Here is an 18,072-nt window from a genome sequence, read left to right as displayed (position 1 = left end):
TTTCAGATCAATTTTACTAACTTTTGACACTAGGTGTGCCTCACTGTCACATAAATACAATATGTGGAGAACAAAAACTCTCGTCTCAGGCTAAAAGTAAAACAGAGAAGGCTCCTTTTACTGAACTACTCACTGTATATAATGCCACTAAAGTGATTTGTTATTGTATAGGAATTTCTGCTCATTTATCACCATAGAGAACTATGAAACAGACCAAATCTGATTTGAAGTGATGGAAAATAAATAATCAAAAGTGTTTAGTTAGCACGAAGTCTGAAGGTTTAGGTAAACATATAAAAGTGTTAGCAATACTCTAAAATATATTTAAGTATCAAAAGCAGCATTTCAGAAAAAATCTTCCCTTTTTGAGTGTTTTATTTATTTCTTAATAGTTAATATTACATTCTTTAAGTGTTTTCATCCTGTAATGCGGATAGAATTATGTCTACTTTAACTCCAGTAGTGCCTCATATCTTTTCCTTTAATTTGCCTACAAATGCCACAGTGTGGTTTGCAACAAATCTAGTGACTCTAACATGAATAGGAGCACAAGAAATAACATCAATTCCAGAAAAAATGACAGGAAAACTATAAAGTAAACATAATAATAAAGTGACAAGATAGTTACACAGAAGATTGCTCCTTCTAATGTAAATTGAGTTTTCACCTTCTGTTCACTTAAGGGAAAAGGGCAATAAAGAAAGGACAGACAGCTCTTGTTAAATGCATCAGCATGAAAAACTCCATGATGGTCAAAACAGTGTAACTTATGTGCATTATTGGGATGGAGTTTCGTGTCAAATGGAAATAAATAAAAACATAAACTCTGCGTTGAAAGATCATGCCGTGCATTGTAGTCATGAATGATTGGATGTAAAATACAATCACTACAAGCAACCCCTTTGTCGTCTCCGTTTCTGTACACAGGATGCCTATGGATCTCTCTAAAAGGTTTAAGATAGATAGTTACGTTTACATCGCTGTAGCCTGTAGCATTTTACTGACTTAACTTCCAGTTAGTACATTAGAAAATTATGTGGAACAAGCATCCCTCAACAGTCATATTAATTAAGACGAAGAGACAGCCTACAGTGTTTGACTCATTTACAAACCAACTGATACAGCCACAAAGAATAATGTATGCTGTTAATTATCACACAATATAGTTAACAAAAGCAGATAGTGTGTTGTTTGCGTCTCCTTGTTGAAGTGTCCACTGTCAGACATCTCATGCAGGTACTAGTCTGTCATGTGTGGTAGTGACACTTTGCTCTCTTCCGGTTACGGCAGTCCTAATGCATACTTATAGTTGTCTTCTCTAAGCCTGTACACAATTACAAAAGTCCACGTCATTTTCAGATCAGATCTAAGATTATTAGGCTACATATACGTTTATCTTATGTTATTACCACATTAACATTTTAAAGTATGATAGTGTGAATAATTAAATTATCGTATATTACTCTCCGTGTACAGGCAGATCCAAAGACACCTTCTTACCCAGAGTTTTAGCGTGACCTCTATTGCAGTTGAAAATACTTGAGAGCGGAGGTTGAGTCCATTGATTTTTTTGACGATGTAACCCATCTCTGTACGGATACGGTGACAGTTTGAATGAGAAACCCCTTCGTTTTGTGCATAACCATTGCAAGAAGGGCTTATGTGCTCCTCGTCGCTTGATTTCCGACTCGGGGTGCTCAGTGCTGTCGGGGTAGAGTCCGTTTCACTGCATCAACATGGTGAGTGTGACAGTGAGCACCTGAACGCACCGCTTTCTCCTATTTGTCGCACTTCGTTGATATGGCATCCGTTTTATATGTGGATATCCCCTGCAACGTTGCTGACCTGTTTATGATTTCAGCCAATTTGTCACTGTTATCACAGTGTAACGTTAGCTTACCTTGCTAACTAGAGCAGGCGCTTGTAGCCGGCTAGTCAAGGTAGCTATCTAGCTGGCGTTAGCTACACACTGATCGCATTCTAGTGATGTTAATAATATGTAATGGTTATCGCTTCATGTTGTGTTCACTCTATACACTGTTAGGGAGTTTTGACACTTGCTATACCTGCAAAGTGGAGGTTGAAGATGTAGCTGAATGCCAGTATATACCACACCAGCTTAGCAGTTAGCATGCCATTCATCTGGCAGTAGGACACCTTTGGGAGAAGACAAGGTGTGTGTTCACACACCTGACCTGCTCAGTTTGACCTCAGGATGCCCTCAAAGGAACTGTGAAGCTCATGTAGTGTTACAGTAATGTATTCGTAATTTCGCAAGCTTTTGTCGAGCTCTCTTGTTAAATCTCTGATCAGGGTGAGTGTTTTGATTAAATTTGTCATTAACATATTTGCATCGTGAACTTACTGAAGGACATTTATAGATGTTAGCTGCACGTATGTAATTACACGTGTTTAAATATGAGCTATGGAACGGGCTGGCATAAATGCACCCATGATAATGTTGTTCTGTTATAGCACTTGATCATCCCAAAATGTCCCTCTTAGTCACAATTGGTGTCTTTAATTTCAACCTGCAACCTGTCCCCAATCTGCTGAATGATCTGTTGCAGCAGCCACTGTATGACAGGACAGTAGTGAGAAAACTGTTTGAAAAATGTGGAAATGATTGCAAGGTAGGTGGGCATTCATTCTTCAAGTGAAGAGGGCTGAACAATTAGATAAGGTATGAATATGCCCAGTTCATTATAGTGTCACCAGGCTGAAACTTCAGGTACACTATATCACAGAAATGACCAGCAGTTCTGGACTTTCCAACACTCACTTTAGAGTTAGAGAAGGATTAGATAGACCTAAGAGTAGTCAAGATGAATGAAACTGGGGAGGCATAGGTCAATATGGGGTTTCACTGCCTTAGAGTTAGTTTCATGGCAAAATAGTTGTGAGGTTTTTTAGCTCTTATGGATGGCAGTTATCACTGCAGCTCCCACTCCCCACCCCCTACAGATTTCATTTGGTTGTATATGTGGAGGGGGTGAAGCGGAATGGGCAAGATAAGGGAGTCCATGCTGGCTCAATTTCCCCCAGGCCTGAGATTCTTGCAGCTCCCCCACAGAGAATGGTCAGCATCCACTAAACTAAGGCTGTGTGCTTTTGACCTATATACCATGACCATTACTCACATGGAGAAATGTCTTGAGTCAGAAAGGTTGTGTTTGGTCACGCGTCACATCTTAGTGAGTGTAATTGCCAAACTGATGGCACCCACTTTCCACCTCTGTGTCCCCAGAAGAGGTATTGACTTTAGCTTTTGGAGCTTACCCCATGCTGGGTGACACTGGGGATCCCCATGACCAATCCAAAATCTAGGTCTACTGTACAGGTCTGGCATCATCACCTCTCTCATCTAGGTGTCATTCACTTCCTCCTTCTACACCTAGTGCAGTCTGACAGCATTAGGTGCAGGGTTGTTCTTTATGACGAATGTTTGCTCACTTTCCAGCCTTATGTTAGAAGAAAGATATGTGTGAGGTTAAATTAGCATCTTCAGCTAGCCACAGTACAGCCGAAAAACCCCAATTTCTTTTAAAACATTAAAATAAAGGAGTGTCAGTGAACAAGCTGAAAGTTTAAGTGAAGATGCTGAAGGCTTCACTTAACAAAACTGGAGACTTTGTAAAATTTAGTAAAAGTAGAAGACTTACAAAAGTGGAGAATTGTGAGCTGGGGTACCATTTTAATCAGTGTTAGTGGGTGGAAGGAGAGAAGATTGTGTGGAAAAACATGGACACTATCAACATTACCAGTAACTAAAGGGCATAGAGTATGATTTATGATAGCAAGGATAGGCCAAGTACCCGCTAGACGATAGACCCACCCAGACGACACATTTTCAGAATCTGCATGTCAGTAGAGTCTGTATTTTACTTTTTGAAAAGATTGAGTCCTGTATTAATTTTGCATTCTATGCACAACATATTTCTTAATGGACCAATGATTCTCACAATTGCCAACAAGACGCGCATAAGATGAAGTGAAATTAGTTTTCTAAATTGTCCTTTTAGGGTGAATTTTAGGCTTTATTAATTAGAGTTGAGTTAGGGCAGGGAGTTGTGCTAAGGCTAATATTATTGATGTGTAAACATCATGTTGAGAAAGAGGGCTACAGGATTTATTGCTATATATTCAGGTGATGAGTTTGCAAGTGTAGATTCACTGGTACATGCCTGGGTGCTAGCCCAGACATAAGACTGTTATTGGAAAAGAGAAAAAAATATTTTATTGGGGATTAGTTAGCTAATTGGTTCTCTTTGCTCAAGTGTGTGCAGGCACAGATATCAGTGATTCCTACTGATTGCCAAAGAGAAGCCAACCTGCAGACCTTACCCTACAGTGAGTGGATAAAAGCGCAGCATGATGGGAATGATTCTGGCCTCTTAAGCCTAAGTGAATATTGATCTAAGTGTGCTGGGTTGATATTGAGCTCCTTGTGTTGTTAAGTCTTTGGGTACCTACCACAGGAGTGCTGGCTGTTCATTCTCCTGGGCACATTGTGGCTGACATTATGACAGAGGTTCCAGACAGTGCATAATTTAGTCAACATTGTATTTACACCACTAAATTTACTCTTACAGTGGTTGGTTAGTTAATGATTAAATCCATCATAATTACATTTAGAAAAGCTGTTGTGTTGAAAAAAAAAAGTTACCAGTATGTGTACTATATCAAGTTCAATGTGGCAACTTATTGAAATTTTGATTTTGGGTAGTAGTATGGTTGACACTAATCTTCTATCAATCTATAATTGATTTCCAATTGACCATACCCATCATGATGTACATTTTCTGGAAATGTAATTGACAAACAGTATATAGATAAATATGAATGCCATTTTGTGGCTAATCTAGTGAATTAAATACCTGCTAAATTACTGCAAATCCAGTACTGCCTTTAAACAGTACTTGCAACATTGGCCACAATGGCCTAATATAACCAGAGATATTAAAGGGTCGACTACTTTGGTAGAACACGTATAGAAAATTCTCTCGTTGTCAAAGCTCCGTCACCTTAAGGTGTAGATTGTCAAGCCAACCAACACTAGGTCATCAGGTCAACCCTTACATGCACATTGTAGACTTGAAGTTTCACCAGCCATGCAAGAGACATTTTAGACTCTGCAGAGTAGTGGGGAATCCCAGGGACTTAACATACCATTTTATTTACCACAATGCCACATGAGAGTTGTTGGGGTTATCTGGTAATCATGTGATTGAGAGTCATCATAGTCACATGAATATAGGTGTGAATAATTTTAAGGAACTTGGGAACAGATGTCAGTATTAAAGTATTCAAGTATTACCTTGGTGGCCTGAGAGAATTCTGGATGCTACAGTGTGTCTTTCTGGTTCTGTGGACTTTTACTTTGAAAATTGTCAAATTACACACATAGCGGCTTTAGGTTAAATAGAAAAATTACTTTGGAAATGTGAAACAACTTAATTTCTGTTTTTTGGTTTGACTGACTAATACTGAAATGATTAACTCCTGTGTCCTACAGAGTGCACTCCCCTGTGTATAAATTTATAGAGAAATGAAGGTCATTCTGTGTTTGAGCGCTTGGTCTTGATAAAGTTTGTTGAGCCTAATCTTTCAACAACTTCTACAGTATTGTTTACAGACCAAATCTGCTTTCCTGTGCTGTTGTGTGGAGCTGTTGAAACCATCAAGCCTATGCTGTGATCTTGCTTATTAATCAAACACCTAACACCTTTAAAATCGAAAGGGTTTATCTGCTTGAAAGTATGAACTTGCTTAGTACAACTGAAATCTTTAGCCTGAAGGTGGACCCTCTGGGGACCATGAATATTCAAGCCAGATTTCATGGGAAGATTTTAGACAAATATCATGATATCATCTTATGCTCCACTGCTAGCAGGGCAAAGCAGCACCATTATGAGTCCATTACCTCATCTTTCAGTATATTGTTAAGGAATTGTCAGAAACACTAGAGATAGTGTTTAAAAGTTTGTATTATGACATTGAAATGTACATTTTGAGTGTGTTTGAGTCTGATACTATTTAGTAAGCTAAATAAAGTTTCTCAGAATAAGTAATCACTAATGTTTCTGCACTGCAGTCTTGTTTGTTAGAATATCTGTGGTCTGTGTTGAAAAAACATATGTATCAGCAAGTTTGTCTGTTTGGCACATTTAAAGAACAAAGGTGTGACGTCAAACCTTTTGATAATAGAATTTTGGATTCACATTGCTTTTGAAACTCTTTCTACTCATGTTTTAGTATGTATTAGTCCACATAAAGCTATACTTCATATGTGTAACTATATAATTACTATTTAAATGTGACTTAAGCTCCCATCCTGTTTCCACAGGGTGTGATCGGTGTGCAGCTGGTGGTTACCATGGTAATGGCCAGTGTAATTCAAAAAATCATACCTCATTATTCCTTCGCAAGATGGCTTCTCTGCAGTGGCAGGTAATGTAGAATCCTGTACATGCTGTTTCAGATAGTTTCTCCAATTGCTACAGTTTCGTTCCTCCAGTTTACTTGCCTTCTGAATAGTTTATTTCAAAAAGAGTTCAGAACAATGGGGATCAAAATGTTTACTCAGACGGCAGAGCATTCAAAAAGGTTTGGATAGAGGAAGAAGAAAAAGAATCATTAAAAAGACCAAAGGGCATCGAAATATTGGGATGACCCAAGAGGACGGTACATAAAAATAAAGTACCCGCCTCGTTTCCTCTAATTAGTGTCACATATGTTTTTCAGTAAACAGCTTCTTGGAACACAGTTAATAATTAATTCATTTTTCTTTTCAGGGTACTGCTGAAACTTTTTTTTTTAACTTTTGCCATAAGCAGGAGGCCTGGAGTGTCCCTCCAGAATTTTTAGTAATTAATTTTCCATAATAAATAAATATACAGACGAGAAAAAACAAGCTGTGCTCTTTCTATCCTCCTCTACCTACCAGAGTGCTTCTCAAGATGCTCTGGCAAGAGGGTTTTTGAACAAAGTTAAGGAGGTTTGTCTTCAAAAGAATGCTCTTAAATTACCTCTTATTTCAAGCTCAGTCCTTAAGGACAGATAACCTTGCTGTTGTAAGGCCTCTCACAAGTGCTTTTTAGATGTGTATCAGAGATGCTTGTGCAAAGTAAAGATTTGAAATGTCAGTTTTGTGTGTATGTGTTTGTTATTTGGGAGTTAATCATAAAGCTTAGAGCTGTTACAAAATGAGGCTGTAGAGTCATATTCATAGAATCAAGACTTAATGTCACTGCTTTCAAGTGCATTTTACAATGAGATTTTTGATATTTTTGCTTTAAGGAGTGATGAAAAGGCAATTTAAGCTTTTAACACTAAGTGAAATCCCCTTATTCTTACAAGAAATGGAAAGTGACTATTCAATATTTCTCAGTATTTCTTACACAGCATGCTTAAGCTCAAATCCCTTGCCTACTCTTTCCATAGTTCAGAATCAATATTAATAATTATTTAATTCTACTTGTCTCAATAAATCTCAGCAAATCTAGTTTTAGTTAACTTAGTTTTTTTTCCTCCTCATCCCTAAATTTGAAATTTTAGTATTTTTATTGTGTCCTTTTTCTCACTGTTTCTTTCTCTGTCCAAGTCTGAGCCTGATTCCAAATCTCTTTCCTTTTTCTTTGTTCACAGTCTGCGGTGGTATCAGCACCCTACGGAAGATGAGTTGAGGAGCTTAGCTGGGAAACAAAAAGGACAGAAGAGGAAAGACAGGTAGGTTGGGAGGCAGGGAGGCAGAAATGAAATGAAGAAGGGCTATTGTTTGGGGGTTGGGGAAATGCAGTGGCACAGAGCAGGTACGAAAGGCACCCCTTTCATCAGAGAGGAAAGAAAAGATGAGAAGCAGACGTTTGAGATGGATGGAGACCACAGGCATATCAGCAAAGAGATGACGCTGATGTGTTTATGTGCCTCATTTAAGGCCTGTTTGAAGTAAGGAGACAGAAGTCTATTTTTGTTGTTTTGTTCCTTTATGGCTCTTCATCTGGGCTCAGAGCAACTTGGCTTAGAAGTGTCCCCGTCTAGTGGATGTGAGGAAAGTTGGTCCTGTTTTTTGGGAGCCATTACTATTTTGGCTATTTTAAGGAATGACATTTTGAAAGGATTGCATTCACCACAAAATCAAAGTTTCCCTAACAGCATTATATCCTCAAAGTGGTCAGATGTCAAGCTTTGATTCTGGAGGATGATTTTCCTTCAAGACCACTTTGCAATTCAAAAAAAACTGCTACTCAGTCTGCAGGTGGAAGTTGAACCATATGTTTAACGTGAATTTAGTGTTTTTTTTTCCTTTGTACTCTCCTTCTAAATGTGAATTCAAACTGAAGTCACAACTGAAAGCTAATCCTCACTGTTCCACATGGTGTCCGGCTCCTAGCAGTTTTGTAGCACAGTCCTTTCTCTGACCCCGTATGAGGCAGGTCAAGGCTCTCTAGCACCACATGTTCAGTAATCCCTTGAAGAAAAAGATGGACCACTGTCCTTTTGCCAGCTCGTGCCATGCCGCTCCGTTCCCTTTGTCAACCGTCTGACTTCCTCAGTGAGGGGTGAAGCTGAGCCCCTTTTTTCCTGTCAGGTGCCTCAGAGATGAAATCTGTCCAGGGCATGTTTGGCCTGTCAAGTCTTACAGTGGTATTGTCCTGCGAATCCAGCGCACACACAAGGCTGAACAAACAAAGCACACAACTGAGGAGGCCCACCAGACAGAAAGAACAGCTCCCTATTCGCCTGCTGTTAGCGATTTAGCGCTGCCTACGCCCTTGGTCATGGAAGTCTAGTAGTATTAGTAGTAACAAAAATAAAAAGACCTCTGCCAACTACTGAATGTAGAAGATGTTTTCTCACAACTTCAGTACCACAGTAACTTAAATTTAACAAATAATGTATGTTGTGATTGACTATCTCAGGGACTGCAACATAATGCTGTTTTTTTACACAGGTTAAAATGTAAATGGTTTAAAATTGCATTTTGTTGCATTTCAAATTTTCTTTGTTTTTCTGACCTAAGTTGTTGTTCTGTCCTCTTTGCCATAGGAAATACAATGGTCACATAGACAACAAGCCACTAACAGTCCCCAAGGATATAGACTTACAGCTGGAGACGAAATGCATCACAGAAGTCGATACATTAGGTATAAATCCAAGAGGACAAATGAAAGTTTAATCCTGATCTTTCAATCACACACAATTAATGTTTATATGAATATGCTGTATACATTTATAACTGAATATTTTATGGGTGTAATTATACTCTTTATGCCCCCAGCATTGCACTACTTCCCAGAGTTCCAGTGGCTGGTGGATTTCACAGTAGCGGCAACTGTGGTCTATCTGATAACAGAACTCTACTACAGTGTGGCTCAGCCCTCAGGAGAGATGAACATCAGTGTGGTCTGGTGCCTGCTTGTTCTCGCCTTTGTCATGTATCCTTACATCAGTCATTGTTTACATCTTGGTTAGTATTTTTCTTCTCATTGTCAGATCTCACCAGCATTGTAGTATAAACTGGTAAATTGGTAATTATGCTGTACATCATATCTATGGGTGGGTTGATAACATTTGAAGTTTCAGCCAAACAAACCTATTTTCTATGGACTCTCCATTGCACTCTAAAATTTCAATTATTTTCACTTTACATTCCCACCACCACCGTGTGTATGTCATAGGTTAACATCTCTGTCTATAAGAGAGGGCAAATCATTACACCTTGATTGTGTGGATGCTGCAGTGGCAGTGAGAGGCTATAAAATGACTGCTAAAGCACCCACTGGCATGACTGCCAGCACCTTTATGCTCCACAGCTACCTGCTATTTTGCTACGCTGAATGATGGTTAAATAATATGCATTATCCTTGCCACCAACCACAGGGATCAATCTTTCCAGTGCCCCCGGTCGGGCCTGGCTTACCTCGGTCAGATGGTGTGTCATTTCCTGCCTTGCGCCGCAGATTGGAGGCCCAATTTTCACAGTCCAACAGACTGATATGCTTGGGGAAAAGGACAGACTTGGGAACAGATGAAAATGGGACTATGAAGATGAAGATGAGGGAATATGTTGCCTCAATATATGTGTTAATGGGACACTTGATTTCAGTTTTCCTATTTCAGTGCTGATAACACGTTTAAGACTCTTGCCCTGGAGATCAGCTCCACTGCTCTGTTAACCCGTTTCACTGATTACACCCAAACAACATGCTCTTCAAGTATCTGCACTTGTTCAGTGAAATTTATAAACGTGACATATCTTCATTCTCATATCCTCACCTTTGGCCAATGTTTACAGGCCAGCTCGCCAGTATACTAATTGCAGATCACTACATGATGCTCAAACATGGCTGTGTTTCTCTTTTCAGCCTCATGCTGGCTCTAACTTGTCTGGTGGGTGTTTATACAGCTGTCCTCGCAACATTGAATAAGGGTTAGGGGAAGAAAGAAGACTCTATTGGATTGAATACCATTCTCAAAATGGACTGAAAGGGAGTGAAAAATTGGCATGCTGTCACCTGAAATGTTGCAGGAACTGAGAGTTTCATCTCCGTGGTGACCAGAGTTGGCTGTACAAACACGCTCTGTCCTTAGCCTTCTGATCAGTGTCAGCGGGAGCAGAGTACAACAGTATTACGACCTCGATGGCACGCACCGGTGCCAAAGACCCACATATTCTGGGTTGAGGGTTCACACGGAGCCTTAAGTATGCACAAGCTTGTGAAAAGACGAAAAATATTTTGTGCTGTGAATAGCCATGTTGTAATGTTTTTGTATTGGTTTATTGTAAAGACTTATTTCTGTTTCCCTTGAACCTGTAAAAACCATTGAAAATGCATCTGCAAAGTGGTTTGAATTTGCTTTAAATGCCAGTGTGCTTCTGGATATGTTTTCCCTTGACTCCATCCCCACAGTAAGACCCTTTTCTCTCTAACGGCCCACTACTTCAAGCTGGAGGAAGGAGGCGAGCGCTCACTTTGCATTACTTTTGCTTTTTTCTTCTTTGTCAAAGCCATGGCCATTCTCATCATCACTGAAAACTACCTGGAGTTTGGTCTTGAGACCGGTGAGTGCTCCACCTTGCTTTTAGTTAGCAACAACCAGATTTTATTACTTTTGCCCCCAGTGAGTGAGTCACTGTTGAACATTTCTTCATTTCTAGGTTTTGCAAACTTCTCTGACAGCGCTCTACAGTTTCTGGAGCACCAGGGTTTGGAGTCCCAGTAAGTACAATATCAGTATTCTCACAGTATCATTTTTGTTTTCTCTGCCTTCATGAATTCTTTATGACTCATGAAACTACAGTAGTATCACTCTGCGTGTTTTCTCTTTCACAGGGGTCCCATATCTAAACTCACCTTCAAGCTGATCCTGGCTCTGCTCTGCTCTCTGATTGGAGCATTTCTAACTTTCCCTGGTCTACGATTGGCCCAGATGCACCTAGATGCACTCAATCTGACCACAGCCAAATTTACACAGTGAGTCCACTGCAATAGTTGTCTTCTCTTGTGTGTTCAGTCCCATTTTTTCCATTGAATGCATTTTATTTCTTTATAACAATAATAATAATAAAGATGGAGAACATGGAAACAACAACAACCTATGTTGACCTATGACCTTTTAAGATCTGTTCCTGGTTAGGAAAAAAAATGGTGGTGTCTTTTGATTGTGAATTTGATTATGAATTGTTCATACATGTCTCAGCCTATACTGGAAATATTATCTAGTGTGGTCTCTCTGGTGCTAGGGTTATTTGATACATGATGTGCTCAAATTGACCAAAACTCAGTATTCTATTATCAATCTGTCCTATTTTGGAGTACCATGAATCCAAGTATAGCGCTGTTGTACTTTCAGAGTGTGTCAGATACGAGAGAGCACCCTGTGAGTCAGATGAAGACTTCCTCAGTTGGGGCAGATTTCTATTTCAGAACTCACTGGGTGGCATGTCTCCAACCATGGTAGGGGGTGCAGAGCTAGGGAGCACATCGCATCCAGATAATCCACTTTGGCATAGCAGACTCTCCAAAATGGCCTCCTCTTCCATTCCCCCTCTTAGCTGTCATGAGCTTACATCCTCAGACCCTGTCACTAGCAGGGATTATCTCCAAGCCCTACAAAATCTGTGCCTTGGTTATCTTCTCACCCCTCTCAGGGAAAGTTGCATTGATAATATAGACCGCATTTCTCACTATGTTAACTTCAAATTGAGATTAAGGAGTAAAGATTTCAGAGAGCTAGTTTTTCCCCAATGTATTGATTCAGTGAATCAGTGAATGTAAGAAAACAGTAGAGTAAAAGTTGTTGGATTATTATTTGATCACCTAGCATTATTATAGATTTTGCTTTTCTTAAACCAGATGTCTTCTCTTTCGCCTCTCCTTTTCCGCAGGACTCTGCTTCATATCAACTTCCTGTCCCCCCTTATCATGGTCCTGCTGTGGGTGAAGCCCATTACTAAGGACTACATAATGAACCCCACTCTGGGAAAGGAGAGTGTGCCTTTGTAAGTGCAAGTAATCATCTGGTTCACACAGTTCTTTAAATGTCTGCTCCACATGTACACTACACTGCAAGTTCTGTTGCCAGTATGGCACATTATGTGCATGCGCTACATTTTATTTTATCGATAGCATTTCTCCGACTAATCTAAATCTAATATGTTCTGCATGCTGTAGCTCAGTGAATTACAGCTTCATTTAAAAAAAAAATGTGTTGTTTGTACTTAAAATTAATCTCTTGATACTCTCAATCAGAATCCTAAACACGTATTCTAATTTTTACCTTCTAATGGACCAGTTACATGTAGGAAAACTGTCGAAATCACATATTCAGATAATTTAGCACAGAAAGACATAAAATGCTTTGTGGCACGTGTATTAGATTGCATAAACATTTCATGAAAACAAGAATCTGATGAAGGTACATATCCTTGTACCTCTTGTTGATTGATCTATACTTGGAAGGCAAGCCAGTTGGACTCCCTTGATGTCTGGCAAGCTAATTACCTGCCATTCAAACAGGAGGGATGGGACAGCATTGGCAACCTGTGAAAATAAAAGTAATTGTGGCTTTTGTGCTGGAAAATGGATGTAAACAATGCAACAGCACTTATGAAAATGGAATTTCGACGGTTCAATGAGATAAGGAATGTATTCAGTTGGTAGATGAAATTACAACAATACACACGTTGTCTACTTGGGTTAAAATTAGACTGTACACATATTTAGTCATACCTGAGGGAAAGCTCTTTATTCTGTCTCTAACTGATGTCAGCTGGTTATTTATTCTGAGATAGCATCTTTCATTTGTTGCATAAGTTTGAATTCTGTCACGTGTCAAACTTTCTCCTGCTGCTGACAGTGACTGTGATACCATCAAGGTCAAACCCGACTAAGTCTGATTTCATGTTACACTACCCCCCTTTTCACCTTTTTATCTCTCAATTTCACCCTCTCTTACTTTTTCGTCTTGAGTTGTTTATGGCTCTTTTGCTCTTACTATCTTTCCTTTCTGTCTCATTGTCTCTGCCTACCATCCAAGTGATGGAGCAGATACACGATATGTTGAGTTAGCGGGCCAGCAAAGCCATCATCCCTTTTATCATCTTTCTCTTACTCTTGTCTTTCTATTAATATCAGGATGACTGAGCAGACGTACGATACCTTGCGGTTATGGGCCATCATGCTGATGTGTATGCTCCGGCTCGCTATGATGAGACATCATTTGCAGGCCTACCTCAACCTGGCCCAGAAGGGTGTGGACCAGATGAAGAAAGAGGCAGGCCGGATAAGTACCGTTGACCTGCAGAAAATGGTGGGGAAAATAATTAATATAATCAATATTTATCCTGATTATACCCCACTGCAATTCTGTGTGAATTTAAAATATACATAACTTTATCCCTGTTAACATGTCATATTGACTGGAAAATTTCGAGTTGTGTTTGAATCTGTAATTCACTTGTAACCACTTAGTTTAAGCCACATAGCCGGCTTTGCAGAGGTGCAGAAATGGAGGAGTAAACCAATTTCCCTTTATTAAAAGCAAATATAGACACAGTTAGGGCCCTGTATTTGTCAATTAAGGAGCCGAGCAGACAACTTAATCTTCAGTGCACTCTGGTGCACTTGGAAATTTGATATGTTATCAGTGCTTGTATTTAAAACTGACATCAGTTGTGGCCAGTCAGATCAGCTCCCACCATTCTAGACTTAATCAAAGTGTTGGGGTATACTGTAGTTAACAGCAGTTTTTACTACAGATTGATTTTGAAAGAAAACGTCTGGCAAAGTTTCTGTCATTAATCATTCAATATCCTGCTTAATTACGTTAAATAATATTGGTCAGAAGAGACCCATATTATTCTGTGTATAATGCTGTAATATTTGTGTGTTTTCTTTTTCATCACCACTACCATCCTTTCTCCCAGGTTGCACGTGTTTTTTACTACTTGTGTGTAATCGCACTACAGTATGTGGCACCACTGGTGATGCTGCTGCATACAACATTGCTGCTAAAAACCTTAGGTGGGTCATGCACTGCACAATGATTTTTTAGTTTAGAATATATCTCTTTTGCCTACCAAAATGTTTAAGCTTCCTTCGGTCCCTTTATTGTAGGTGGACACTCCTGGTGGGTCTATCCTGAAGAAGATCTGCCTTGCATCCACGAAATGAACTCTGACTCTGTGACGGGGGCGGCACCAGTAGCAGCCCCAACACCAGCCTCAGTGGTAGAAACGGGAGCCCGGGCATCAGTAGCCCAGCTGTCCGTGGCCCTGGGAGGCCTGCGGACTGTCTTCAGCCCCTTGCTTTTCCGGGGCCTCTTCTCCTTCTTTACCTGGTGGATTGCTGCCTGCCTCTTCTCCACCTCCCTCTTCGGCCTCTTCTACCATCAGTATCTCATGGCGGCATAGCATCAGCAACCCAGCAGTGGCAGCCAGAACCCCACAGGGCTACTGTACGTTCAACCTGATCAGAAGGGACTGACTGGGGGGCAACAGAGGCCTATTGATGACTCTGCTCCCACAACTCCTCCTTCCATTCCTCCCTCCCTTTGACCACCTCTCAATTACTGACCATATCATCAGAGCTCCTAGTTCAACTTCCAGTGCTTCCTTCACAGATGACTCTGTGAACTCGTCATTGTTTTTACTACTACGACCACTACCTTTTATTTGAAGAGCAAGATTTATAAACCTTAATAACAGACTGAAGTACCAGAATATTAATCAGTGTCAGTGGTGTATTGGTATAGTCATGACAAATTGTTCCAGTTTGCTGTATGAAATTTGAATGATATGAGGTAAAATACTGTATCTCAGATGCTGATTACAATTAATTTTACATGTTGAAACCTGGTGGGGCAGTTCTACTAAGTTACACCATTTTTAAGGAAGCCAGTCTGATTAATGCTAATATGTGTTCACATCAAATCACATGTAATAATTTTGATCCATCAGCATCTTTAGATTCAACATTTCCTGAAGAAGTTCCCCAGTAAAATTGTATTGGCAATGAATTATGAAAAAGCTGTAGTAACTCTGCATGACTGGTTTTAGTTTTCTTGGTTAGTACTTATGTGCGCCAGCTTAACATGAAGAGTCATGCAACCATTTATATTTCAGTCTGTATCACAGACTGTGAGGGTGCTGATTTCCCTCAGCGACACATTGTAAGGAAACTATATGTCACAGAATATTGTTGAATCTGGAGATGTTCATGGAGGCTTAACTTATTTTTTCCTTGTGTTTTCCTAGGTTTGTAGGGGAAACCGATAACTGCCATTCTTTGGCCCCATGTTTGTCTTTTGATCAAAACTTCAAAAGTTTGTGTGTTAAAACGAAATTGCCTGTTTTTCTCAGATGTCTAAATTCCATCGCCACGGACCACAAAAAAGCCTGAAAGAGTCTTAAAATTTTGTCAGCGCATTTCTGTTTGTTGGAGGAGGAGGAGGAGAAGGGAGGAGCAGCCTGTTGATATCCCCAGAATGGGTGGATGATATGAGCTGTCAGCTAACCAGGGTATGAGAGTGGACGACGGCAGAAGAGCTGTACTTGCAGAGGAACGAGAGGACATTGACTTGAATCTGATGTATTTAAATGTGTCTAATCGAACTCGCCATCAAGGACAAAACTTAGGTTTTTGAATGAAAGGCGTTCCAATAGATTTGTGATGTTTCATTTATATTGTAACCTCCCTGGTTTTAACTGAGCCATTTTAGAAGCTATGAGAGAATCTGAAGCTCCTTTTTTCTGTTTTTGAGCAGCAGTGATGATTCAAAGGGAGGACAGCACGTAGGGCTCAATCAAGGTATGTCCGTGTGTCTGTCTGCATGTATAGGATCTCTGATGTAGGTCAGCTGTAGTCTGAAAGGGCATTGCGATCAAGAAGACATGATGTCAGCTACTGTTGATAAGCTACCGCCTTTATGTCTGCTTGCTTTTTTTTTTTTTTTTTTTTTTTTTTTTTTTACTTTTACCCATCCATTGCTCTTAAACTCATTTGAGATCAAGCCTTTGTTTGTTTTCATTCTTTTTCTAATGGATCAAATTGTGGATTTGTAAAAGTTTTGATTTTTAAAATGGTGCCAAGTAAATCGGTTCCCCCCTGTCCCAGCAGCTGTAGATCTGGTGTCTGCTAACGTTTGAAACTACGGCCGGGCTACAACTCTGCTGACTTCTGTTTTCTATAGATCCATCTTGATAAAGAGGGAATCGCTAGTTCTGGTTCACAACAGGACGTAACGGTATTTACAGTGTCTTCACATACTGTAGTTCTTTGGTTGGTAAATGTACGCACAAGCAGTCACTGTGCTAATGACGCACTGGGCCAACGTGATTGTCCAGCCTATTCAGGAATGTAGGGTTCGCTGCCAGATTAATTGCATTCTTGTGGTTCTCTGGCATTTCATTTCATTATTACATTTAATATATCATAGAGCTGTGATTTATAAATTCCAGCTCTATGAGTTTTGTACAAAACACATTTTGCGAAGTCAAAGCAGCACCATATCACATTTTTAAAGCTCCTGTTGTCGAAAGGTCATAGCTTCAGTTTGTGTCCGTTTGAAATGATAGGGAATATGCACATAATGAATGTATCAATCCTGCCTAATTTCTAGATTGTTTTCATGAAAATTATTTATATATGTTGAGTTTATTTAACACCCCACGCCCACCCACACTTCCTGAACTCTTTACTACCATCTGTTAAATCTACCTGTCAAAACAAAATCTAATTTGTCCTAATGACTATTTTTATCGATTGATTTATCTTTGTTTTTGTATTTATTACACATGTTGAGGCCTGTAAACATTTCTAATTTTAACAGTATACACTTTATTTTGTTGTTGGAGTGCATGATGGCTTAAATCGGTTTTGAAAATGTGTTTGACAAATCAGTTACAGATTAACCCTTTTTTTTTTCTTTTCTTTTTCTTTTTTCTTTTTTTGGGTCCGGTCAGTTAAGAAGTAGCTGGGATACTTTCAGAATTCATTGGCCTGATGAGGCATTTCTTCTGTTTGTTACCACTGAAAGTGTTTATTATTCATTGTTGGGTTCACGAAGTAAATTACAGATTGTTCTTTCATGTATTTATTTCTGCTTTAGATTTTGTCTTAAATAAATTATGTTCTTTACTATGTCCTTTTTTATTTTATCCTTTATGCTCTATTGGCTTCATATAAAGCCTTAGCAGTAACACAACAGGGAGATGGGTTCATTTATGAAGCTTTAGATGTGATTGGCATTTTAGTATGTATTTGTGAAGTACTCATGAACTCAACAGAAGAATCTACAAGCTTATGTTTTTAGTGTTGAAAGAAGAGCTTATAATTTTGTCAGTTTACAGTCCTAAGAAGTAGAAAAATCTCAGAAAGATTTGTTGGTCACAGTCATTTAATGCTGGAAATTGTTCCCAAATGACCAAAGAACGAAACTGAGTGTGAATATTTAATACATTCATATTCACCTTGATGAATTTTGTGAGTCAATAAATTACCAAAATGATAGCAAGTCAGCATTCCTAATGAATTGTGATGATACTCTGGCCCATGCAACAGAATGACA

General features: G+C 39.4%; 1 protein-coding gene across 1 annotated transcript; it reads left to right on the top strand.

Moving 5' to 3' along the window:
* The first annotated feature begins 1,528 nt into the window (after positions 1–1,528).
* Positions 1,529–17,645, top strand: tmem161b (transmembrane protein 161B). Its single transcript, XM_018669601.2, has 12 exons — positions 1,529–1,739; positions 6,347–6,450; positions 7,648–7,728; positions 9,049–9,146; positions 9,281–9,437; positions 10,914–11,065; positions 11,162–11,222; positions 11,337–11,477; positions 12,392–12,505; positions 13,641–13,815; positions 14,432–14,528; positions 14,622–17,645. Exons 1-12 carry the CDS (start codon positions 1,737–1,739, stop codon positions 14,915–14,917), a joined length of 1,479 nt encoding a protein of 492 aa, XP_018525117.1. The 5' UTR covers positions 1,529–1,736; the 3' UTR covers positions 14,918–17,645.
* Positions 17,646–18,072: the final 427 nt, after the last annotated feature.

Source organism: Lates calcarifer, linkage group LG13 (assembly GCF_001640805.2).
Source record: "Lates calcarifer isolate ASB-BC8 linkage group LG13, TLL_Latcal_v3, whole genome shotgun sequence".
Classification (NCBI taxonomy): domain Eukaryota; kingdom Metazoa; phylum Chordata; class Actinopteri; family Centropomidae; genus Lates; species Lates calcarifer.
The sequence above is the reverse complement of the archived record's forward strand: the minus strand, read 5'-3'. Positions and strand labels throughout refer to the sequence as shown.